We start from the raw sequence: 27,472 nt of genomic DNA, 5'->3' as shown, positions 1-27,472 counted from the left end.
AACGAAAAATCTATTCCTTTCTGCATTATAGACTAAGTACGTGTCGTAGTTCTAAAGGTCCTCAGTCAAGCTGCCCATTACCCATCTTGATTAATTCTTACACTTTAACTTACACATGGATTATTCCACAGTGGTCACCAAGTTCCCTAGTTCTGGTCTTTGAAGTCCAAGCCCAAAGTGCATAGCGTTGGTCCAATGCCATATCGTAACATCTGTTTGGCCTGCTGTCTCAGATAGAGGTGTGATCACTGGTAGGAATCAGTAGTTTTTCCCCAGGGATGATAAGCTGGAAAAAGGTTAGACTTGGGGAGACCAAGATAAATGAGAAAGAACCAGATCAAGCTCCCAGGGAAGGACACTGACAAAGGCTGCAAAGACTTGTCAGTGTAGGTGTTGGGCAGAGGTGGTATCAGGGATCATTGTAGGCAGAGCTAGCATCAGCTAGAGAGCTTGTTACGTAGCAGCTCGGATCATTTCTGACCAGGGCCCAGCAGATGGAGAGGGTCCATGAATAATGGTGTGGCAGAAATAGTAGGTTCTTTCTCACATTAGAGAAATAGCCAAAGTTGAGGGCTTAATGCCTCTGTGTTTCTCCATTGGATTCTCCCCAAACAGATGATTTGCAGTTAGAATTTCAAGGGTCCGTTTATCCACATGGTTCGTGGGGTAGAAATAAGATTTTGAAGTTCCCAGGTCAAGGTTAAATACAGAGCTCCTCTCACTGTGGGAGGTGGGGACATTCCAGGGTTGTGTCCATGTGTGGCCCATGGCACTTGTTGAAGCCCATTAGAGCCAACTTCATCTCCAGAGTTGCCTGCTCCTCTGCCCCGTGTGTCTTAGTCACGTCTACCCCCTAATACGTGCCCCTTTATCTCTCATTTTTACCATGATTTCCGCCCCCCTCCAGCAATCCTTCTATTAAACACTTTGTTTTTGGCCACCTCATTGCATCTTGATTTTTTTTCTCTTTCTGTAGCCGTCTTCTGATTATTTTTAATGTATTTACTTCCTATGTTGTTCTTGAAAGTATTTAAGATGGCAGTTCAAAGAGGCACACAGTACACTGGGTTAAAACTAAAATAGATAAGGAAATCAGGCAATGGAGGAAAATCGTATGAGACCATGGGTATAGTTAGTGAACAAATGAGTACTGTGTGGTCCTCTGCAGTTCCTAAAGTCACTGATTTTGGTTCTGAATGTAATCAGTTATGTGATTCATATTGAAAGCTAAGAATAGATTGGTGTGCAGGCACATCTTTTCTTGCTCCTGAGACTTGAGAATAATTTATCCTGTGGATCCTCATAAAGGAGACACTGTGAATAGAAAGCTTAGAATTATACTGGGGTCTAGGGAGCTCTTTGGCATTTTTCTGAAAAGGTGAAACAAAGGAATTATAGATCTAGTTTTCCCTTTTATTTTGCATTGGTATATAGGCAATACTGATCATGAATAGTTCTAGAAAAGTCATGGATGAAACACTTTACTTCAGTGTCAGCCTGACAAGTTGTGTCTGTGTGTGTGTGTATGTGCGCGTGCATGCACAGAATGTCTACAGAAGCCAAGAGTGCTGCTGTATTAACTCTGCTATCTAGTCTTGAAAATTCCAGTTGGCAAAGTAAAGGGAGACAGTGATCTGTCTTTAATTTGAAAGATGTTTGCGTGTGCTTTGCATAATGGTAACACTTAAGACAGCTGGCAGACTTGAATAAGAAACCCTGTGCCAAGAGTTTGTAGTTTCTGCTTTTCACCTCAGGATGCAACTCCACAAACCTCATTACACGAGATCAGCTTCACCATTAGGCCCATACTGAGATCATGGGTCTCCCTCACTGCTGTCCAGCTAGACAGTTTCAGGGTACCCTCTTTGAAAAATGCTAGTAACCTTTGTCCAGTTTTATTGTCATTGCAGTTATAATGCCAGCCTTGCAATATTTCCTGGCAAGACAACTTCAAATGACATGAAGGGAAAGAAGAGAAATAGGAAATATCCCTCAAAATGAGCAAGACTGTGAACTTCCGAGGGAAAAATAATGCAATTGGTTTCACCCCCACCCAGTCCCCAGATCTGTTCCAGGCTCACCCAACATTCATTAGTGCCCCTCTTTCTTCCTACCACGAAGTCCCCACTTTCTCCTATCCTGGGTCTTTCTAAAAAGCACAAATATCAGCGCAGCTCATATCCAGATTCCACCCAATGGTGAGATCTCAACAAAAAACATAACCGACAGCAGGCAAGAAAGGAGAGCCATGGGGCAGCTCACTCACTGTGTTTGGGTCTCTTACCCCATCAGCGTTCTCTTGGGCCACGGCTGTGCAACCAGTCTAAGCATCGCTGCACGACCCACATCACTAGTGTCTGTTTCTGTATTCTTAGTTTGAAAATTGCCTGCCTGTGGGCTGAAAGTGCTCCCAATTTTTAGCATTTGTTTTGAGCCCACATCTGCCCACTCGTTCTGCAGGCAAAGCTGCTTTGCATGGAACTTGACTGAAAGTGAACCTGCCAGAAAGAAAAGCTTCTTTCCACCCCCCAATGCTGGCATGGTTTCTCCTCTCTGTAGGTGCCCGTTTGCTTACAGTGTTATTCTCTGCTCTCCTGTTCTTTCAGTGGACTTTTGGGGCCTGTCCAGCTCTCTCGCTGGGAAGTTTTTTGGGTTCAGTGTAATGGCTGACTAAATGATTTGCTCATTTGCCTCAGAGGAATGAATGGTTGAATCAGACCAAGGACATACATTTGATATTCTGCTTGCTCTTGCAAAGCAGATGCCTTCTATTACTGCATTTTGAGGGAGTTATTTAGAAAATAATAAAACTAACAGCTAAGCACTGATTTTTATGTCTCCATCCTGCATCATTGCCAGCTTGACTGTAATTATGTCATTCGAGGAAAGATTCTAACCATTTCCCTTCCCTGGCCCCTTTGTTTTTCAAAAGAGCTGACTTGGGGCCATATTTCTAAGGGAGTAAATCACAGGCAAGTGTACAAATGGCTTTATGTGAAGTCATTAGGGATTTTGTCAAGTTTGTTGAGTGAAATCTTGAATGGAATGGTAAAGGGAGTTGAGTTGAGAGTAGCTCTGCTGACGGGTAAATGGAAAACTAGTGGAGGTGACACAGCTTTTATCAGTTGATGAAAAGCCCAAGGAAAAAGAATTGGAAGAGTTGTTGGAAATTTATGAAATTTTTGTAGTGCTTTTCCTGAAAAGAACACACACAAAGTTGTAATTTTACCTGGTTACTAAGCTAGCACAAGGGGTGTGGTAATAGCTTAAATGTGACTCTGGACTGTTTCTTTTACTCATGGGATGTTAGTTGCAGTGAAGAGGCACAAATTATCTTAAAAATCTCTCAACTGTTCATTGTAGAAATTTCCACTTGCTTCCTGCTGATCTGTAGCTCTAGGACAGGGCTACCCAATAGAACTTTCTGGTAGGATGGAAATGCTGTTCAGTACTGTAGCCACTAAGCACACGGGGCTACGGAACACTTGAAGTGTGGCCAGTGCAAGTGAGGAAGTGAAATATTCACTTAAATTTAGTTTTCATTTAAATTTACATAGCCACTTTTGGCTTGTGTTACCATTTTGGACAGTACAGCTGTAGATCCTTAGGCAGGGGGGCTCCTTTAATTGTCTTAAGGGAGCAACGCAGGCAAAGAACTAATGAAGTCCCAATTTTCATTTACCATCTGGAAAAAGTCCCTCTTTTCCCACTCCAAGAAGTCAGAAACATTCTGGAGGGCGGGGAAGCCACTTCATATCCTCCTCTTTTTATCAGTAACATCTGTTGTGTTGAACAAAAGGGGCTTGGGAGGGTCAACCAGGCTCAGCAGGGTCAGCAAGACAGGTGTGGAGATGAGCCACAGTTAGACTTCGTGTCGTTAACATTCCGCCAGGAAGAGTGACTCGTTTTCATGATAAAGTCCTTTAAAAATATAGACTAACATGAAATGCTTATTATCCGTAATGAACTTTTGTGTTTCCATGCATGATACTGACAAGAAGCTCTTGAATTCATGGCCTGGTTGTTAAAATTCATGATGTTTTAAAACAGCAGTGCTAGAGTCTGCACCGGTGGACCGAGCAGGAGTGGAAAGCTCCCCCGCGGCAGATGCCACCGAACTTTCACCTTGCAGGTCACCCTCAACTCCTCGGCACCTCCGCTACCGCCAGCCCGGAGGTGAGCGCTCGGAAAGGGACTCAGAAACACACAAGCGAGGGATGATTCTAGCTCCTGAATCTTTTGTTTGCCTTACTGTTTCACTCCCCGAATATTTTTAGTCTCGGTTATGAAAAGTAATGGGAAACAAATGTTACTATAGGACCAAGTAGTAGAAAATAAATGATTAGAGAGTATGTCATTAGTATAACCAATATTTATTTGACCCCATCATTGCACGGAGCTTTGTGTGGAGTAACCTGAATTGAGAAGCCTGTTCTTAGTTGCTAGTTGGTTGAATTTCAGTGCTGGTTTTACCAAAATGTTCCCAGACTCTGATACCTTACCATGAATCCCAGTGTAGTCTGTATTAAATAGATTCATCTGGGACACAAAATTGTCGGGGGGGACCTTATTAAGAACACTGTTTCAGCTAAAGTAAAGTCCAGTTGCATGGGACTCCAATCTTCGTTATTGCTAGTGGCAGAATCTGGTATCTTTTCTATAGTTACGAAAATTATAAAACATTATCCCATAATTTGTTTTAGAATATACCAAATGTTTTCTAATTGGAGGGAAGACTGTCAGAGCAAAAGACAGAAATCTTTTATCTCCTCATTGCTCAAATAAATATATCCGAATTACAGTTGTTTTAGAAATGTTTTCCTCTTTTCTCCTCAAGCCAGTTATTTCAAGTTGGAAGGGAAAATTATTCAGTTATGAAACCAGATTCACCCTAAGTAACCCATGTAAAACGTAGACATTTTCTGACTCTCATACTCCTGCTTTAAGTAAGGCAGTTTAGCAAAAGATAGAGTGCGTGGCTCCAAATGGTCATTTCATTTGCAGCCTTAGCCTCGTGGTGGAAGCTGTTTTCATTGCCATCACCTCCAAGAGAAGCTAGCCTGGGTCAGACTGTTGTCAGCAGATTTGCCCTGAGGGATATTAGCCCTTTGGGGCTCCTGGTCAGTCATGGGTCACCCTGACATTTGGATAGTTCTGAAAAACCAAGGTAACAAGCTAGATTCCCTGGCTTGTTATAGGACTACTATGGAATTAGCCAAATCTCTTTACTCTTCTTAGAGCCTTGGTCAGTCCAAGCCTTGGCAACTTCTTTGACCGTTGCCACGTGGGACAGACTCCCTTGAGTTCATTAAACCTGTAAGAGTTTGGGGCCAAAGTCTGTGAAAGCAAAACTTTACCAAGGCAAGATTAAATGCTGTCCACTTGGTTACTATTATTAGAGCTCTGTTTTAGTACAGTCTCTTTCATATGTTTATATTCATTAATTTTTTTTTAAATTTATATAAACATCATTTGGAAATCCTCATCCTGTTTGTGGATTAACTAAGTCCTTTGTTTGTTTCCTGATCTGACTAAATCCCAGTGATACAGGAAGAAAGCCAAAATCTGTGATAATATGGTGGATCCAAATGGGGACAGTATCACACATTTTCTCACTGTGTAGCTGAATTTTGCCTGTTCATCTGTCTACTTGCCACCTTGTTTCACAAATGTTTTCACGCTACTGCTGAAGGAGAGGGTAGAGCTGTTCTTTGCTTTCATGCTTGGGCACATTAAGCAGCTCTTTGCTTCCCCTCTTATTTATTTTAAGCATGGCTATATAACTTTAGGGGCAAACTAATCAAAAATCACAGAATCACAGTGAACTATCTTCACTAAAAGCCCGAGTGAGAAAAACAGTGAGGTTGTCAGCAATATTAGCAAATGCTGTGTGTAAGTATCTGAGTGAGAGGGGCTGCAAAAAGGTGCTGAGTGCACCCTTCGATTTAAGAACCCATCTCTGCTTCTAAAGGTATTTTGAGAAGAAAATTCCATCAGTAAAACGTGGGATATTTTTAAAAAATATTTTTTATATTGAGATAAAATTCACATACCATAAAATTCACCCTTTTAAAATATACAGTTCAGTGGTTTTTATATACGCACAAGGCTGGGCAGCCATGACTACTATCTCATTCCAGAACATTTTCATCACCTCCCCCACTAAGGGACCATGTACTCATTAGTAGTCACTCCCCATTCCCATCTCCCCGCCAGCCCCTGGAAACCACTAATTTACTCTCTGTCTCTATGGATTTACCTAATCTGGACATTTGATGTAAATGAGATCATACAATATGTGACTCTTTATACTGACTTTCACTTAGCATGATGTTTTCAAGGCACATTCATGTTGTAGTATGTATTAGTACTTCATTCCTTTTTGTGGTTAAATGATATTCCCTTGTATGAGAATTTTTGGTTTGGTTTGTCATTTCACCAATTGATGGACATTTGATTGTTTTTACTTTTTGGCTGTTATGAATAATGCTGCTATGGATGTTCATGTATAAGTTTTTGTGTAGACGTATGCTTTCATTTCTCTTGGGGCTATACCTAGAATGGACTTGCTAATATAGAATCTTGTTATTTGCCTATTAATAAGGACAACGCAGGGTATTTGCATTCATCCAGTGCTGGAATGAAAATGAGAATTTTTATTACGTTATATTATCCAACTGCCTCACCATGCCATTTCCATTCTTTTGAAATAACCAGGACAGACCGCCGACAACTCCCACTGCTCTGTTTCGCCTGCTTCTGCTTTTGCAATTGCCACAGCTGCAGCAGGACATGGGAGTCCACCTGGTGAGTAGGGGCCAGCAGCTGAGTGCAGACACATGGCAATTTATAGTAAATCAGTGGTCCTTGCCTGCCAGCGTCTTGATGATACACTGGGCAGCTTCTTAAGAATGCAGATTCCCAGCTCCCTAAGTCAGTGCGTCTTGGTGTGATACCGTCTTTTAAATAAGCACCTTCAGGTGAGTCTGACACAGGTGGCCTGTGCGTAACCCTTTTGAGAACTTCTGTATCAGAGAAGGATGTATTATTTCTTTCATGTTGTTTTATGGAGTTCTTTAACTTTTTTAGCCAAATTTTCGAGAACACGTGGTTCCCTTTTAATTGAGTCCAGTGCTGAAAGCATATGCAAGGTGGGAGGGAAGGTTTGTGGAGGGGGCGGGGAGGAGGGAGGGATCTATTGCTTTAGAGGACTCAAAATTCATTTCCAGTATCTCCATGATGCTTTCTGAGTTGCTGTCGGTTAATCTTCAGGGTAAAGAAGTACTTAAAAGCACGGTATTTAAAATAGATGAAAAATTATATTCATGATGTCTGTCCTCTTCTCTCATGTGCAAGGAGGACGCTATGTTAAAATAAATCCGTATGTGGTTTAAACAGCCTTGTTGCTGTGAGTATCTTCACCTAAACTAATTCTCTGTGTTCCGGGAGTGTATTTTTGGTGTATTTTGTTAATTAGCCATTGCTCACCTACCACAAAGAAGTCCATTTCCAAAGCCTATGAACCTATATTCAACAATAGTAACTGGTAGGTACTGTCTTTGTGAAATCTTTCTAAATTTGAAGTAAGCACAAAGAGATATACTATAGGGAAATGAATTACCATAGTAATTCATAGTTATATATATGTCTATATCTGTCTATCTATGTATCTATATATATCCCATCTGAATGGAAAATCTTTGCACTTTGACTACATTCCATATCTTAAATATTTTACCACACACACTTCACTGGATGTGGTCAGGCAAATTGAGGATGTTCTTTACCCCAAATATTCCCAGAACCTTCCCCTCAATTCCCATCAGTATAACACAATACATCCTATAATGGTAATAGTACTGATGTCTTCTCAATCCAATCGGCTTCTGTTGTTGACTACATGTTATAATAATGAACATTTCTTTGATGAGATAATAAAGGAGGCTTCCCTACACTTCCGGCAGAGTTGGTTATCCACTGTGATTTGCTAAGACCTTCTTCTGTCTTTTGTTCTCACAAGCTAGTCTGTCTTTGGAAAAAGTGAAATACACAGCTTCCTCACAGGTCTCTTAATTTAAATATGGTTTGTAAGGGAGAATAGTTTTTAGGTCAGTTCAGGATGAGACCATTTCCCCATTTGCTGGAGGCTGGGTCAGGGAAGGTATCTTTTTTTCACCTGAGATTGAAGCAAAGTTCTAACGGAGACTGGCTTTCAGACTTGGGCTTGTCCGTGCCTGATGGGCCAGAGGATAAAGTAACCACAACAGCCAGGTCTTCCTCACTATCCGAACACTGCTGCTGCTCTGCGGCCTGTTCCTGCTTCTCCCCTGAAGCCGAAAGAGCCTTAGCAAGAAAGCTCTCCTCAGTGAGCCAGCTCAGGAGGGGCAGACTGCTGACTGACAACAGCCAGCACTGCTAGGTGCAGGGTGGCCTGGTCCTCCTCTTTTATCCCACTTCTGTTGATGTTGCCTGTCATGGGGTCTGGAGCCACATGATTCAAGTTTAGACATAAATGACATAAAGGATGGCTTTGGCAGTATCTGTGGCCCTGCTGTCAAGGCAGCAAGTTGCACAGGGGTCAGTTTCGGTGGCTACTGGTGGTACGAAAGAGGGTCCGTTTTGGAGTAGGGATCAGTACGTCCCTGGGGCTCGGCTGCTCCATGGATCTAGCCCCACAGGAGAGTCCACCTGCCTACGAGAATTTGGCAGAAGGGCTCGGGTTCATAGGCCACTAGGGCAGGTGAACACGGAGCAGAAAGAGAGGAAGTGCTAGGAAGATGATCTGGACTCCTTGGCTGGTCAGGGAGAGGAGAGCCTGCTACTGCCCAGAGAAGCCCTAGACCCAGACAGACAGGTGTCCGAAGGAAGCTAGTGCTACCTAATGTTTAAGTCTCAAACCAGGCTTTGTATCCACTCTCTGAACCAGGAATTACTGACCCGAATGCACACTAGAACGTGGAGAGCCTGCAGATGTGAGCAGGAGGGAAGGTGGTGTAGATAAGTGAACATCTCATGCTCACATCCATTTTTCCAGGCTTCCTGTCTGCTTGTCTGGCTGCAATATGGGACCACCTGGTGGTGCCGCTCTGCTGTGTGTGGCTTATAGCCTGAAACAACGTGCCGCCCGGCCAAGCCATGCGGTCTGCAGAGTGGGCTTTCATGTTTCAGGCTCTTCCTCGGGTTCCCTCTTGCTTTAATCCTCTCTCACCTCCCTGCCCTCAACCTCTACTTCCATCAAAATACACAGGAATCTGGCAACTCTGGGTTAGAACTGTCAGTTAGTGATTATGCTTTCAAATATTCACTGCAGGCATTTGCATGTAAGCCATTTCTCTTTAATGATTGCTTAGAAGGTAATTTTACTGCATTAAAAGGTATTTAAATTTAGCAAAAAGATGGACAGAAAATTTTCTTCGCAAAGAGGCCAGATAAGATGTGCATGCCGTAAAGTCAGAGAAAGTTGATTTATCTGTGGAAGGTGGCCTCGTATGTACTCAGGATTGCCAGTCCCGCCCCTCGGGTCTGAGCCTGCCTGATTTCCACACACACTGGAAAAGACTGGAATTTCCCCTCTGGTTTCTTTAAGGACTTAGAGCCTGTCCTTTCCAAAGATGGGTGTCTCTTCCTTCCTTGTCTTGCTCCGTTCTCTTGTAGACCAACAGGAGTACCTCTGCTGGAGAGGAAGGAAAGCCTGATCTGTGGGCACGATTGTGACACAATTAATTCTTCTTAACTTCACATTATAAAGATTTCACAGTTTATTTAGTGCTTGCCTTCCGATTGGCAGCCAAGTTACATTAGGCCCACTGTGGATGGATCTGGGATTTGTGGGGTCTAACACTTACACAGTCTGCCTCAAGGAAAAGAACATAAAATTACAAACCTTTAGAGCACCTCCCAGGGCTTTGGAAGAGGCCCATACACATTGAGAGGCCCCGAGGCTTAAGCTTCCTTGGCTTCCTGGTAAATCTGTTTATGAGTCCAGCCCTGATCATTCTTGGAATCAGAGCAGCTTTAGGAAATTTTGATCACGGGGTGGAGGTGGGAGTGGGACCAGTGATCATCAATCAGTCAAATAAGTGCTAACTCTATAAGTTTTAGCTCTATGCAAGATTGAGACAAAAAACAATGAGTCTTATGAGCCACCACACTGGTTGAAATGTACTTTCAAGCATCTGCTCAAATTTAGGAGCTCTGCATGAAAGTAGAATTAAAATCTGTGCCTTTCAGATGGCTGCTGATACAGGGAATCTGCAGGTGCAGTTTGGATATAGTTATGATATGAATAGAAATGCAAATCCAATAAATACACATATCAGGGCATATCATGGTGCTTACTATATACCTAAAGCTCTGGGATTAATGATAGGGTTTATGAAATGATCTAAAATGAAATATGAAAGTGTGAGGTGGGTTATTTTTATGAGAGTAGAAATAATGGCAGTAGAGATACTACAAGCAGCTCTTGATTATCTGTGAAAAGATTATAGGTTTTACCATTCTATGCAAGTCAGAGTAAATTAACAAAGTAGAGGAATGACTGAATGCATTTATAGGAAAATTAATGGCACAGTTACAATTGCTTAGAGAAATAGTGAGTTCTTTACTGACTTCATACTTGTAAAATAGATAATTCATAATCTGTTTTTTCCTCTGTCAAACCACTCAGGCTTGTGTAGCCAATAGTAGATCTGAGCTTGGTGTGAATTGGGCTTGGACTCACTTTTTAAAATACCAATAACTGGTCCCACCCCCAGAGATTATGACTTGATTGGTCTGGATACATCTGGGGCATCAGGATTTTTAAAGTTCCCTATGTGATACTTATGTGGAGCCAAGATAGAGAATCACTAAACTAGATGGAGAAGGTGTATTTGTTCCTTCTCTGGTTTTAGCATTCCTACAACCAGTTTGAGACATATTTTTTATTGGTTTTTTCCCCAAAATATATAAAAACCATTTTACAATAAAAATGTCTTAAAATAGCTAGTTGAAGTTTGGGAGACAGAATATATCTCATTTACATTTTTTAATGAAAACATTATTATCACTATTATTAATGAAAAACAAAGAGCTTTGGCAAACCAACTGTAAGTTAACAGTGATTCCAAGTCTTACTTTAAATTCTTTATTTATGTTTAAGTATCATGTGTACAACATTGTATTTCAACTTCTGTATTCACTGCTGTGTGCTCACCATGGAAAGTTTAATTTCCATCCATCACTATGCAGTTGACCCCCGTTACCCATTTTACCCTCCCCCATGTCCCTTTCCCCTTGATGACCATTAATCTTTTCTCTGTATCTATGTTCGTTTTTGTTTGGTTTGGTTGTTAATTTTATTTTATTCTTTTTGGTTGTTTATTTTATTTTTTTATATTCCTCATATGAGTGAAAACATACAGCATTTGTCTTTTTCCATCTGACTTATTCCACTTAGCATAATACCCTCAAGGTCCATCCATATTGTTGCAAATGGCAAGATTTCATCTTTCTGTTCTGGCTGAGTAGTATTGCATTGTGCATATATACTACATCTTTATCCATTCATCCATTGATGAACACTTAGGTTGTTTCCATATCTTGGCTATTGTAAATAATGCTACACTGAGTATAGGGGTGCATATGTCTTTTTGAATTAGTATCTTCATTTTCTTTGGATAAATACTCAGAAATGGAATAGCTGGATTATATGGTAATTCTGTTCTTAATTTTTTGAGGAATCTCTATACTGTCTTCCATAGTGGCTGCACCAATTTACATTCCCACCACCAGTGTATGAATGTTCCCTTTTCTCATCATCCTCACCAACACTTGTTATTTCCTGTCTTTTTGAGAATAACCAATCTAACTGGCGTGAGGTGATACATCATTGTGGTTTTGATTTGCATTTCCCTAATAATTAGTGATATTGAATATCATTTTATGTGCCTACTGGCCATCTGTATGTCTTTGGAAAAATGTCTACTCAGATCCTCTGCCCATTTTTTAATCAGGGTGTTTGTTTTGTTGTTGTTGAGTTGTATGAGTTCTTTATATATTTTGGATATTAAACCCCTATTGGATATATGATTTTCAAATATCTTCTCCCATTCAGTAGGTTGTCTTTTTGTTTTGCTGATGGTTTCCTTTGCTGTGCAGAAGTTTTTTAGTTTGATGTAGTCTCATTTGTTTATCTTTGCTTTTGTTTCCCTTGTCTCAGGAGACATATCCAGAAAGATACTGCTAAGACCAATGTTAAAAAGTGTACTGCATATGTTTTTTTCTAGGAATTCTATGATTTTAGGTCTTACATTCAAGTCTTTAATCCATTTTGAGTTGATTTTTGTACATGGAGTAAAATAGTGGCCTAGTTTCATTCTTTAGCATATGACCGTCCAGTTTTCCCAATACCATTTATCGATGAGACAATCCTTTCTCCCATTGTATGTTCTTTGCTCCTTTGTCATAAATTATAATTGTCCATCTATATGTGGGTTTATTCTGGGCTCTCAACTCTTTCATTAATCTGTGTCTTTTTTATGCCAATATCATGCTGTTTTGATTACTATAGCTTTGTACAGTTATACCTCATTTTATTGCACTTTGCTTTATTGTGTTTCACAAATACTGTATTTTTTTTACAAATTGAAGGTTTTTGGCAACCGTGTGTCGAGCAAGTCTATCAGCACCATTTTTCCAACAGCATTTGCTCACTTCATGTCTCTCTGTCACATTTTGGAAATTCTCTCAATATTTGAAACTTTTTCATTCTTATTATACTTGTTATGGTGACCTGCATTCAGTAACCTTTGATGTTACTGTTTAATTTGGGGGTGGTCCATGAACCACACCCATATAAAGATGGTGAATTTAATAGATAAATGCTGAGTGTGTTCTGACTGCTCTACCGACCTGCCATTCCTGCCTCTCTCCCTCTTCTCGGGACTCCCTGTTTCCCTGAGACACAACAATGTTGAAATTAGGCCGGTTAATAACCCTACTGTGGCCTCTAAGTGTTCAAGTGAAAGGAAGAGTTGCATGTCTCTCACTTTAAATCAAAAGCTAGAAATGATTAAGCTTATTAAGGAAGGCATGTTGAAAGAGTAGATGGGCTGAAAGCTAGGCCTCTTGCACCAAACAGTTAACCAAGTTGCGAATGCAAAGGAAAAGTTCTTGAAGGAAATTAAAAGTGCTACTCGAGTGAACACATGAATGATAAAAAAGCGAAACAGCCTTATTGCTCTTATGGAGAAAGTTTTAGTGGTCTGGTTAGAAGATCAAACCAGCCACAACATTCCCTTAAACCAAAGCCTAATCTAGAGCAAGGCCTTAACACTCTTAAATTCTATGAAGGTGGAGAGAGATGAGGAAGCTGTAGAAGAAAAATCTGAAGTGAGCACAGGTTGGTTCATGAGCTTGAAAGAAAGAAGTTGTCTCCATAACATAAAAGTGCAAGGTGAAGCAACAAGTGCTGATGTAGAAGTTGCAGCAAGTTATCCAGAAGATCTAGCCAGCTAAGATCATTAATGAAGGTGGATACACTAGACAACAGATTTTCAGTGCAGATGAAACAGCCTTCTATTAGAAGATGATGCCATCTAGGATTTTCATAGCTAGAGAGAAGTCAGTACCTGGCTTCAAAGCTTCGAAGGACAGGCTGACTCTCTTGTTAGGGGCCAGTGCAGCTGGTGACTTGAAGTTGAAGCCAATGCTCATTTACCATTCTGAAAATCCCAGGGCCCTTAAGAATTATGCTAAATTATGCTAAATCTGCCTGTGCTCTATAAATGGAACAACGAAGGCTGGATGACAGCACATCTATTTACACCATGGTTTACTGAATATTTTAAGCCCACTGTTGAGGCCTATTGCTTAGAAAAGAAGATTCCTTTCAAAATAGTGCTGCTCATTGACAGTGCACCTGGTCACTCAAGAGCTCTGGTGGAGATGTACAACGAGATTGTTATTTTCATGCCTGTGAAATACAACATCCATTCTGCAGCCCAGGAGTAAGAGCAAGGAGTAATTTTAACTTTCAAGTCCTGTTATGTAAGAATTATATTTCATAAGACTATAGTTGCCATAGATAGAGATTCCTCTGATGGATCTGAGAAGGGTAAGTTGAAAACTTTCTGGAAAGGATTCATCATTCTAGGTGTCATTAAGAACAGTTGTGATTCATGGAAAAAGCTCAAAATATCAACATTAACAGGAGTTTGGAAGAACTTTATTCCAACCCTCATGGATGACTTTGAGGGGTTCAAGACTTCAGTGGAGGAAGTCACTGCAGATATAGTAGAAATAGCAAGAGAACTAGAATTAGAAGTGGAGGCTGAAGATGTGACTGACTTACTGTGACCTCATGATAAAACTTCGACAGGTGAGGAGCTGCTTCTTATGGATGAGCAAAGAAAGTGGTTTCTTGAGGTGGGATATACACCTTTTGAAGATGCCATGAAGATTGTTGAAATGACAACAAACGATTTAGAATATTACATACATTTAGTTGATGAAGCAGCAGCAGGGTTTGAGAGGACTGACTCCAGTTTTGAAAGAAGTTTTCTGCTGTGGGTAAAATGCTCTCAAACAGCATTGTATGCTACAGAGAAATCGTTGGCGAAAGGAAGAGTCAATCGATGTGGCAAACTTCTTGGCTGTCGTATTTTTAAAAATGGCCACAGCCATCCCAGCCTTCAGCAACCACCAGCCTGGTCAGTCAACAGCCATCAACACTGAGGCAAGACCCTCCACCAGCAAAAAGATTATGACTTGCTGAAGGCTCGGGTGACGGTTAGCACTTTTTAGCAGTAAAGTGTTTTTAATTAAGGTATATACATTATTTTTTCAGAACTAATGCTACTGCACACTTAAAAGACTGCAGTGTAATGTAAACATAACTTTTATATGCACTGAGAAACCAAAAAAATTGTGTGACTTACTTATTTTATTACAATATCTGCTATTTTGCCATGGTCTGGAACAAAAGCCACAATATCTCCAAGGCATGCCTGTTGTATAATTTGAAATCAGGGAGTGTGATACCTTCAGCTTTGTTTTTTTTCTCAGGATTGCTTTGGTTGTTTGGCGTCTTTTGTGGTTCTGTATAAATTTGAGGATTTTTTTGTCCTGTTTTGTGAAAAATATTGTTGGGATTTTGATAGGGATTGCATTGAATCTGTAGATTGCTTTAGGTAATATGGACATTTTAACAATGTTAAGCCATAAGACATTGTTGAAAGAAATTGAAGGCACAAAGAAATGGAAAGATATTCTGTGCTAATGGATTGCAGTCTAATTTTTAGACACACACACACACACACACACACACACACACACACGGACTGAAATTAAAATTTTGGAACTGAGAAGTTACATCGTTTTTATAAAGTTTTTATTTTTATTGAAGTATAGTTGATTACAATGTTGTGTTAGTTTCTGGTGTACAGCAAAGTGAATATATATATTCAATATATATATTCTTTTTTCATACTCTTTTTCATTATAGGTTATTACAAGATATTGAATATAGTTCTCTGTGCTATACAGTAGGACCTTGTTGTTTATCTGTTTTATATACAGTAGTTTGTATCTGCTAATCCCAAACTCCTAATGTATCCCTCTTAACTAGTATGAGCCTGCAAAGCAGCTAGGGATGCTCATGTCAGGGGGTCATTGCACTCTCTTCCTGGGAGGATGCCCACAGCAAGCCAGATCACATGGAGCACTTCCTCTGCCCATCATGTGTTTTTGATAAGCCTTTCAAGCAAACCCAAATCCTTGTTCCAGCTGGCCTGAGCACCCTCTTTCCTGACCATGTTGCATTGCCAAGTTCTCCTTCTTTGTGCTGCCGTTTCCTGAGCTCCACGCAGACCATTCTCTATTACTGTATCTCCTCAGCAAAGGTACAATGCAGTTGATTGTGCCTTTTCACTTTTTTGATTCGCTCACATTGCTTCATTGCTACTTGACTGCAGTACAGTTTCATCCATTTCAGGGCCAGGCAGGTAACCGAAAGGGGGACTGGAGGGCTGATACCATGTGAAAAAGGGGCAGCCACTGCTCAGCTCCCCCTGGTTTTTGCCATGACAGAATACAGACTAGGGCCGTCAGATCTGTTTTCATTCTTTCTTTTCTTTTTTAAAGAAAAACCAGAAATCTGGATATTTATGTGAAATCTCCTATTTTTAAATGTTGGAAGTGAATTCATACTCTTTAAAAAAATACTGTCCAGCCAAGCAGAATACTTCTGTGGACCACAATTGGCTGTGAGCCACCAGTATGTGACCTTAGATTTACTGTAATCATTTACAGCTGGAGTTGTAGGTTGATCCAGATAAGAGTTTCTGAGACATACCTCAATGCTAGCAATGGACTCTTGAATCTCTTCAGTCTTCTCTCCCCAAAACTATTTCCTATTCCTTTGGCCAGGCTATTTTATAGGAAGTCCATCTCTTCTTGTCCACTGTGGCTTGACTACTTTGGCTTTCACAGGGTAATCTTATCACAAAGATCTGGAGGATGCCTCATTATCACCCCTTCACCATGGAAGGGATTTGGGGGACTGTCTTTCTTACTTTACAGATTTTGAAACAAGTGTGAGACCCAGAGTGCTGGGGGGCCTGGCCCGGGTTCCCATAGTGCCTGAGAATGAGGCTCAGATCTGCCCACTACCAAACTGCTTCTTTCTTTGACCTGATATCGCCTCTAATCCCACATTTATTTCAAAAAGAACAAGATCTTGGGAAACCTGAGTTACATAATTTTGTTACTAATTCTTGATCCTGTCTTCATCTGCAACATACCCATTTCTTGCCATCTTCTTTCCACCTCTTTGTCTACCTGGCATTCACCTGACAGATACAGCAGCACAGTAACTCCAGAGAGATGAACCCGAGTGAAATTAGTCATCTGTGGGTAGATTCTTACTTAGCTAGCAACATTGAAGGGTCTGTGATTTCTTTCACAGGGTCGCAGAAACTAGGGTCTTAGTACGATGATATAACCTGGTCAGAGGAAGCATTTATCTCTGTATTGAGAATTGGATTAAATTTGCAGTAATATATTGAGTACCATGAATTACATTAATGTCATATATGTACCCCGCTGTCTGTTTTTTTCTGGATTTGTGAGAGCACTCAGCTCTATTTAAATAGTTTAGCTATTTAGTGAGTAAACTTGTAAGAAAGACACAGAATATGGGCTTTTTTTCCAGTGTTGTTTATCTAACTGGCATTTGTAGCCTGTGGCTTCACAAGTGCTAGGAAGACCTGAAGACACAACTTAATAACATGTAATTAGCCTGTTTTATCTTGTGAATACATCATAATTGTGGGTAGTGTTTGCAGAGGGCCTCTCAGAGTTGCACTCACATCTTGCAGACCCCTGTCCTATGCTTCCCTGTTGGGCATTTGTGTGTGCAATTATAAACTTATTATCAACATGACAAAAGCAACAACAATAAAGTTACATAATTCTATAGGGTGTACTATATACCAAGCACCGTTCTAAACTTTACATATGTTAACTAATATGTGAAGTAGTTACTATTATTTGTATAATGAGTATAATGTACTCATTATACTAATAATAGTATTATTATATATTTAATATATAATAATACTATTATATATAATTAATAGTATTATTCATATAATGAATATATTAGTAAATGAGTATAATAATATTACTATTATTATACTTATTTTCCAGTTGAGGAAATTAAGATACAGAGAGTTAAGTAAGTCACCTAAGGTCATGTAGGTAGTAGGTGGCAGATTTGAATCATATCATCTGGCTAATGAAAAGAGAACTGACAGGATCTATTACCAATCCCAGCCTCTGCCTTACATAGATAAGGCAGAGCTGGAACTTCACTCTCTGGGTTTCTACAGTGCTGCCATTTCGTTTGGAAAAGGACATGAACGTTTCTGGTGGGTGGTCTGGTGGTTTTAAAAATGTGTCCACAAATTCTTTCATACTCCATCCTTCAAGAGGTGAGGCTTAATTTCTCTTTATTTTTGTGTTGGCAGAACTTAGTAACTTGCTTCTAACAAATAAAATTAAGCAGAAGTGATCATGTGTGACTTTGGAGCCTAGGTCATCAGAAGGCATAGTGGCCTCTGTTTTGGTCAGTCTCTCTCAGATCACTTGTTCTGGGGGAAACAAGCTTCCATATCATGAGGAGAGGCCCATGAGACCAGCTAGAAACTAGAAAGTAGGCCTCCTGCCAAGAGCCTCATGCATGAGCTTAGAAGTGAGCCCTCCAGCCCCACTTAAGCCTTTGGATGACTGCAGCCCTGGTGGACATCTGGCTTGCAACCTTGTGAGACACCCTGAGCCAGAGCCACCCAGCTGAGCCACTTCCAAAATCTCATCCTAAAGAAACTGTGCAATAATAAATGTTTGTTATTTTCAGCCCATAAATTTCAGGGTGATCTGTTGTGCAGTGATAGATAGCTACTACAGATGGTATCATGGTTGCCAGTAAACCTTGGTGAAATTATTCAAAATCAAATTGCGCTTAGGGAGCATATTTTCATATTGGAAAGAGAAACATGTCTGGGCTGTTCTTACAGGACAGAACACCCTGCGCTTATTCCCCCCAAAATTTTTGAAATGGAAAGAATATATCTAAAATTAACATGTAGCTTAAATCTACCTATTCTTCTCCCTTCACCTGTAGTGCTCTGAATTGAATAGACTTATTTTCCTACTGTTCAAGAGCTGAGAGCATTTTGATTTGAACACAACTGTTGCTTAGCAATAGGAAGGAACTTAATGGCTCTACTCTTTTCTGCAAACGGAGAGGAGCCTCCCTGTGTAGCTATTGTCTGTCTGTAATGCTGAATTTAAAATTGTAATTATCATTTTAAGATGAAATTGAAGCTGGCCTGTGTGACACATTACACTCACCCTAGCGTCTCAGCTACCCAGCGGGTTGGAGTGTCCCAGTTTGAGGCCCCTTTGCAGAGAAGCTGGTCTCCTGGAACTATGGGGCATTTAGAAGACTAAGACAAAGCTCTAAAGAAGCTAGTGAATTCCTCATTGGTAGGTGGTTTGTATTCTCTAAACACTGACTTTGTGATTCTAGGACTGAAACTTGGCTCTTGAGATGCTGTGACTAGAAACTGGGCCAATGATATTAGGGAAGGGCTTTGGTGGCATGGGGATTCCAAAGAAATGTTGGGGAGTAGGAGCGGGTGGGAAGTCTAGCTGCCACTGACCTTACTACCCAGCTCTGTTGGAAAGGCTCCTAGAAACGTCAGCTGCTTTGGATTTTTTAAACAAAAGGTCTAAATCCGATTGTTCATCAGAGAGGTTGGTATCAAGATTCAGAAATCTCTGCCTGAATTAAAAACATTATTCTTTCCCACTCTTTGGATTAAATGATGAACAAGTTTATTTGATTTTGCTTAATCTTCAATTAGTTATATAGGTCTTTCCGTGTACACGCTATGCCATACCAGGTATTGTGGAAAGATAAAAATAGAATACGAGGCATTGCCTCTACTCTCTAAGAACTGACAATCTCATTGAGGAGATTAGATGAACAGGCATAAAGTAAATTTCAAATGATCAAGATGTAAACTCTAGGATACTGATAATAATCAGTATAATTATTGGTTATTAAATTCTGGACTTGAAAACCCAGAAAAAATGTCACATTAGCAAAATAATAAGCCTTCAGTACATGACCCTGAAAGAAAAAGTTAATATAGTTTCAAAGTATTTCATGCACTCACTCTTCCAATTAGTCAATTTTCTGAACATAGGTTTTTGGAGCTTTTTTTGTTTTTGACTTTGAGACAGCATTTTCCTCTGGATCTGCACATTATTCCTATGGTCGCACACTTCCTGATGTGTGTTATAGTCTTAGCAGTTTGGCTGGTTTTACATTAAGTGGAGGCAGTGTCTGTCATGCTGGAGTAAATTAACATTACCAAGATTTCGACACGTGCATCAGAAGGAGAAGTGATGAAAGTCTTAGACAAAGTATATTTCAGTGTCTTACAAAATCAGAAGCTATAAACCTACAGAAAACCCGAAATAGACTTGTTGAAATAGAGGTAAATAATAGTATCCTGATAAATTTTGCGTGCATGTCTGTTTTTTTTTTTTTAATAAGTGTAACAGATAGTCATGGAGGGGCAAACAGCTCCTTTTTTAGATATTACAGGAAGTCCCCTACATAGGAACCTGCAAGATGCTAACTTTCAAAGATGCAAACATGCATTTGCATATCCAGTCACGTAAGTTAGTTCACATGTCTGGTGTACATTGTCATGTGCGTGCATCCTCTGTAAGTGGTTGTGCTTTTGTGTACTTTACTGTACAGTACTGTATAGAGTACAGTAGTACAGTGTCTTTATTTCAAGCCCAGGATGTCCGGAAGCAAGCGTAAAAGCAATGGTGATGTAGCTGGTACTACTAAGAAGCGCCAGGAATTGGAGGCCCAGAGAAAGGACAAAGAGAGACAAGAGGAAGTAGTAACTGAAGAACCGAAGATATTCATGATGTAGGAAATGGCAAGGGGATTTTCTTTATTTGAGAAGGTACTGTTAGTTTTTGAGGCACAGGACCCGAATGTAGAATGTATATGAACCTACAGCAGCCATTCAGAATGCAATCCAGTGCTACCATGTCATCTATGACGAGAAAAAAAGAGCTACCACCCAGACATCGCTGGATCGTTTTTTCAAGAGGGTAGATAGAATTGAATCCAGCAAGGAACCAGAACCTGTACATCAGCGTCAGGCGTGAGTGAAATTGCAGCTTGCCCTTCGTCCCCTATTGCTGACGATCCTTCAGCTCTAGCATCTCCCACCTCCTCTCCCTCCTCCAGTCAGTAACTCTTCTTGCCTGTTCACTCAGTGCCAGCCTGTATGCCAGCTGTTGTACTGTACTACTGTACTTTTCAAGGTACTGTACTGTAAGATTAAAACTGTTGTCTTTATTTTTTGTTTGTTTTTTATGTATTATTTGTGTGAAAAGGATTATAAACCTATTACAGTACAGTACTATCTAGCCGATTGTGTTAGTTGGGTACGTAGGCTAACTTTGTTGGACTTACAAACAAATTGGACTTATGAATGCACTCTCGGAATGGAATTCGTTCATATGTAGGGGACTTACTGTATTGGATCACCAGCTGTAAAGACTCTGAGGCTCGATGTTTAGTCATGTGTCACATTCGAATGGCAACAGTGCAGATGTTAACCTGCCTATAGTCCTCCTCCACTTTATAGACTTTTATTTGGGCTTGTTTCTAATTTTCAAGATCCTGTACACCATTCAGAATTAATTCAAAACAGAGCATCTTAGTCAGGATAAAGCTTCATCTGGCAAATACGCTACCAGAGTCAGTTCTCTTGATCCCTGTGGGTTGTGTGGAAAACAAGCCACAGTCCCCTTTAGCGGCAGGCACGGAAGCTAACAGTCTTAGCAAAGGCTAGTTTCCTGCCTCCGCCTGGCTTACCTTGCTCACTGCAGTGTTAAAGATTTGTAAGTGATGTTCTCATTCCTTTTTTTCTGTCCTAGCAGTATGGGTTTATGAAGACCTAATCCTACACCTCACGTTTGTATACTGCCTTACAATTTCAAAGCCCTTTTATACAACAGCATGTGTGTCCATCACAACCAGGCTGGGAAGTGGAGAGGTAGATATTATCTTCCTCTTCTAATATATAAAGAAACAGGCTCAGCAAGGTGAAGTGACTTACGGGCGGTTAGAAATTGCAGGCATAGGCCCTGAGTCCAAGTCTTTGGACTCCTGGTCCAGTGCTCATTCTATTAAACCAGGTTACTTTTGTAAAGTGGTATTTCAGAGCCATGCCTCTGAAATGTCAAGGGACAGTTGAAAATTAGTTGGTATCCAATTAATTAATTCTTTAATGATTTTAATTATTAACCATCTTCAAATATGAATCTCAGTTTCCTTCCCTCTCAGATTCAGTCACTTCCTATACATAGGAAGTTTTAAAGATTGCCTTTTATTCCTGGTTTCCTTTGTGTGTTTCATAGTTTGTATTTAATTCCCCAACAGGGCTCAGGGACTACCACCAAAGCATCCTTGAGGCTGGTTTTTGGATACTGATTGACACACAGAAAGACATTTTTTAGGGATTTGAACATATTTGTTTGTTCTCCTAAACATTTCTTCAGATAAATATCATGGCAAATAGAAGAAAACCCTGAACTCACCAACCAGATTTTACTTACTTACTTTATCATTTTAAAATCCACCCACCATGCCCATGCATTTCCTTGAAATACATTCTGCCATTCAACTACCTTCGATAGTGACTTAGAGATAGAAGCCTTTGATTTTCAAGGATTGGCTGCCCTGTCATTTTAAAATTCTTAAACAGCCTTACTGAGATATATTTTATATACCATACAACTCACCCATTTAAAGCATACAGTTTGATGGCTTTTAGTATTGCCCTGCCATCTTTAGTGGAATTCCAATCTGGGTTTTGAGAATACTCAGGCTGTTTCCTGTGGAAAACAATTCGGTTGGGATCGGTGGTACACTCAGAGTGTCTGGTCTCACGTGGAGCTGTCAGATGGGTGGAGGATGCAATTAAGAAGCCCTCTTGCCCTCTTGGTGGGAGTTAACAGGCCTGAGAATTCGAGCTTCTGTTTTTATCACGTTGAGTGTGGGAAGAAAGGCTGAGTGTCCCGTCCGGAGAACAGTGCTTACTGGAGAAGTGGCCTCTGATTGCTGGTGTCTGGTGATCTGGCTGTGGGAAAAGAAGTTATTCAGGGAACAGGGGCCATGCGGGCCTTAGAGAGAATGGGGTATCGGTGAGAGCAGTTATGACTGATTCTCCAAGGAGTCAGGATTGAAAGTGGTTAAGAGAGTGGATTTTGGTGTCAAATAAACCTGTATCTGAGTTCTGCCACTCGTCTAAGCTGTGTGATCTAGGGCAGGCTCTCTAAGTCTGATTCTTCTCATCTTTGAGAAGAGTGAGAGTAATGATTGTACCTCCCTCACAGAGTTGTCATGAGGATTAGAGGAGATGATCTATGTGCAGTTCTTAGCATTTGGAACCAGCTAAGCCCTCAATGAATATTTCCCGCTGTTATTATTGACTGTTTCCTCCACAAGATTCATAAGCTTTTTGAGAACAGGGACTGTTGTGTTTACCATTAGATCTCCAGTCCCTGTCATCATAACAAGCCGGAGCTGAATTCAGATGAATGCATTCTCCTGTCATCCATTTATTCTCTTTGTCTCTTCCGGTCTCACTTATGTGCACGCATGTGTGAGCATGCATACATACACATGCACACATACATGGATACCATGCCCCCTACTGACTACTTTTATAGGGACAAGAATTAGTAAAATAACTGCAAAAGAGTATTAATTGTGTGTCATCCCATAGTCATCTGATGAAAGGAGTGTAGTTTCTGGGCACAATCAAGAGACTTAGAAATAACTTTGTTACATGAATCTGTGCTATATGATGGTATCCACTACAGCTGACTCTTATGTATCATGACAGGTAACCGGGGAAAGAAGAGGCGAGCAGCTCACCAGTATGTTTTTATAGTAGTAATAGTAGGAGATGCTTTAGGATTTGCACTGGACTGTTCCAGAAGGGGGAGGAGTCTGAGAAATGTCAGTGTAGACATTTTTGATGGACTCTATATAGTACCTCGTGAAAAAGAGAAGCCATGCAGCCGGTTAAATTGCACGTCCAAGGCCTGAAAGACTGAGTTAACAGTATAATGATCTCAGTTCACAATTAGTTAAGTGTTAGGTGTCAGTAAGAAATCTAAGTGGGGAGAACCAAAGAGAAGGGACTAATGCACTTCCCAGATGAGCTTGTCCAGCCCCTCTCACCCCTAGAGAGATGTCCCCTGAGCTTATTTACTTATGCCTCATGTCATTTAGGAAAGGGCTTGAGGCAAATCCCTGGCTGCACTGCGAGTCAGAAGGCATTTGCCTGGGCTCCATTCTGGGTAGAGTCCAAGGGAAATTCAGTTTCGGTCCATAGGGAACTGGTGTCTTAATAATGAAAATTACACTTGCAACCTTCTAGCCTGAAAGTGTCACACATCCCAGCAAACAACTCTTGTGCAAAATGTTGCCATTATCAAAGGCGAGGTCATCTGACATGGTGTTTGCTTTCATGCACTGGCTGTACTTTTCAGTGGCTTGAGGGGCTGGTGCCCTGATTGCCTGTTGTGTTACCCGCAAGTTCCGGGTTAAGTCACTTACTAGCTCTTTTGGGCATCAGTTTCCTCATCTCTGAAAAAGGAATAGTCGTGTCTAATTTGCTGGAACTTTGAGAATTAACTTACTTTTTTCCAGCACAGTGATAATCAGAAGGAAAGGGGCTACATGAAGACAAATTTGTAGTGTAGGTTGCAGGATGACAAATGAATTAACCCCCATTTCCTGGTGTTTCATGCTCATTGACACAATCCTACCGTTTGGTTGTCCTGTGCCAGAAAGAGATGGTTCTGTCGGATAGAGAGAATTCTGAGATTGGAAAGGCAGGAAGTCTGGGATCAAGGAGAATATCTCCAATATGACTGAATAGCTTTATTTCACCTACTGTGGTAAGTTCTGGTATTTTCTTAGGTAAGGTTTCCTTGAGACTTCCCCTGACACTGCAGCTGCCATGCTAGTCTATCACAGGTCCAGCTGCTGGAACTGACATTCCCGTGGATGATTTTCATAGGTACTGTCTTGGACCATATCCAGGGTTGGACTTAGCCATACTGGTGCTATGATCATGTATATGCTCCAGAATAGTTTCCATTGTCGTTCAGTTCGGTTTATGATGTTTTTCAGTCCTGATTAATTTTTATGCATAATGATTATAATACTTTATCCATTTATGTTGAAGTACTGGAAACACTGGATTCTCCTCTAGTTAGAAGGATCTTGAGATGCAATACTAAATCTATGGAACGAAGAGGTATTTTTGTTCAAATTCAAATAAAGATTATAAGTACTAAACTCAGCCTTTGGACAATTATTGCTAATAATTTGAAGCTGTCGCTAAAATCCTCAATACTCTTTTTGTCAAAGTATGAAATGGTTTAACATATCTAAAAAAGAAAAGGATATCCAAATTCAGGTTATCCATTTTCTGTTCAGGTATAGGTGGGTAAGTTTTTTGGTGGTATATGACTCCCTTCCCCGTACAAAGCTGTCAGATTCAGAAATAGGGTGACTTTATACTACAGACGAAGAAATTGAATTATTAACTCAAAATCTTCCCCAAAAGAAAATCCCAGACCTAGATGGGTTCACAGGTGATTTCTACCAAACATTTAAAGAGTAAATAATGTCAGTGCTTCACAAAATCTTCCAAGAAGTCGAGGAGGAAACACTTTCTAACTCATTTTATGAGGGCAGTATTACCATGATACCAAAACCAGACAAAGACATAAGAAAAAAAAGAAAACTAGAGGGAAATAGTGTTTATGAACATAAAATACAAAAATTCTCAATAAAATATTAACAAACCAAATCTAGCAACTTATGAAAAGTATTAAACACCATGAACAAATATATTTTATCTCAGGAATGCGAAATTGGTTTAACATTAGAAAATCAATTAATATAATACATCATATAAATATAATAAAGGATAAAAATCATATGATTATCTTTACAGGAATAGAGAAAACATTTCATATGATCCAACCAAGAAAGTAGGACTAGAAGGGCAATTCCTTAGTCTGATAAAAGGCATCTGTGGAAAATGGACAGCTCACATCTTACTTAATAGTGAAAGACTGAATGCTTTCCTCCTAATATCAAGAACAATATGAAGGATAGCTGGCCACTTCTATTCAACATTGTACTGGAGTATTTTTCCAGAGGGGAAATAAAATAATATAAAGGCATCCTGACTGGAAGAAAGGAAGGAGGTAAAACTGTCATTATTCACAGATGACATGATCCTATATGTTGAAAACCATAAGGGATCCTCAAAGAAAACCTACCAGAACTGATAAACAAGTTCAGTAAGGTTGCAGAATATAAGATCAATGTATAAAAGTCAATTGTATGTTATATACTAACAGTGAACTGAAATGAAATTAAGAAAACAATTCTATTCACAAAGCATCAAAAAGAATTTAAATACTTAGGAATAAATTTAACAAAAGAAGTGAAAGGCTTGTATCCTATAACGTACAGAACATTGCTGAGAGAAATTAATGGAGAGATGTACCAAGCCCATTGATTAGAAGATTCAGTTTTCCCAAAACTAATCTGTATATTCAACACAGTTCCTATCAAAATACCAATGGGTTTGTTTCCAGAAATTGACTGGTCCTAAAAAACCACGTAGCTTTAAATGTGTGTTTATTTTTGCTTTCATTTTTGTTTTGTTCTGGTAGAGGACTAACATTTTTATGGAAATGCAAAGGACTCAGAATAGCCAAGACAAATTTTGAAAAATAAGAACTAAGTCGGAGGACTTCTATTTCCTGATTTCAAAACTTAACAGAAGACTACAGTTTGCAAGATAATAGGGTACTGACATAAGGATAGTCATATATTTCAGTGAAACAGAAGTAGGAGTCTGGAAATAAATCCTTAAATTTATGGTGCATTGATTTTTTTTATGAAGGTACCAAAGCAATTCAAGAGGGGAAAGGATAGTCTTTTTCAACAAATGGTGCTGGAGCAATGACTGGCTGCAAGCAAAAAGATTAACTTAATCCTAAATGTCAGGGCTAAAATTATGAACTTCAATAAGAAACAGGAGAAAGTCTTAGTGCCTGGGTTGGGCAAAGAATTTTTAGATACAACATCAAAATCAAGATCCAGGGCTTCCCTGGTGGCGCAGTGGTTGAGAGTCCGCCTGCCAATGCAGGGGACATGGGTTCGTGCCCCGGTCTGGGAAGATCCCACATGCCACGGAGAGGCTGGGCCCGTGAGCCACGGCCGCTGAGCCTGCGCATCCGGAGCCTGTGCTCTCCAACGGGAGAGGCCACAACAGTGAGAGGCCTGCGAACCGCAAAAAAAAAAAAAAAAATCAAGATCCATAAATGAAAAATTGATAAATTGGACTTCATCAAAACTGAAAACTTTTGGGCTTCAGAGGACACCATGAAGAAAGTGAAAAAGATAACCTGTAGAGGAGTGGGAGGAAATATTTGCAAATCATATATTTGATAAAGTACTTCTATCCAGAGTATATAAAGAACTCAATAATAAGAAGACAAACTACTGAAGTAATAGTGGCTAGAATATTTGAATAGATATCTCACCAAAGAAAATAAAGCAATGGCAAAAAGCCCATGAAAAGATGCTCATTAGTCATCAGGGAAAATACAAATTAAAATCATAATGAGTACATCATACCCATTAGAACAGCTATAATAAAACTGACAAAAAAAAATAACAAGCAGCAGTGAGAATGTGGAGAAACAGGAACCCTCCTACATTGCTCTTGGGAAAGTAGAAAAGAACAGCTACTTTGGAAAACAGTTTGGCAGTTTCTTAAAATGTTTA

At 40.0% G+C, this 27,472-nt stretch overlaps 1 protein-coding gene across 2 annotated transcripts in view; it reads left to right on the top strand.

The window, feature by feature from the left end:
- RASGRF2 (Ras protein specific guanine nucleotide releasing factor 2) overlaps positions 1–27,472 on the top strand; it is a gene marked incomplete at both ends in the record, with an annotated part of 248,550 nt that overhangs the window by 142,421 nt on the left and 78,657 nt on the right. For both annotated transcript variants that reach the window (XM_079701968.1, XM_079701967.1), the window contains 2 exons: positions 4,051–4,176; positions 6,718–6,807. In XM_079701968.1, the coding sequence (XP_079558094.1) occupies positions 4,051–4,176; positions 6,718–6,807 (216 nt within the window). The remainder of the gene's footprint in view (positions 1–4,050; positions 4,177–6,717; positions 6,808–27,472) is intronic.

The sequence above is a fragment of the Hyperoodon ampullatus genome, assembly GCF_949752795.1.
Source record: "Hyperoodon ampullatus genome assembly, chromosome: 4".
Classification (NCBI taxonomy): domain Eukaryota; kingdom Metazoa; phylum Chordata; class Mammalia; order Artiodactyla; family Ziphiidae; genus Hyperoodon; species Hyperoodon ampullatus.
This window is presented reverse-complemented; position numbering and strand designations above follow the sequence as displayed.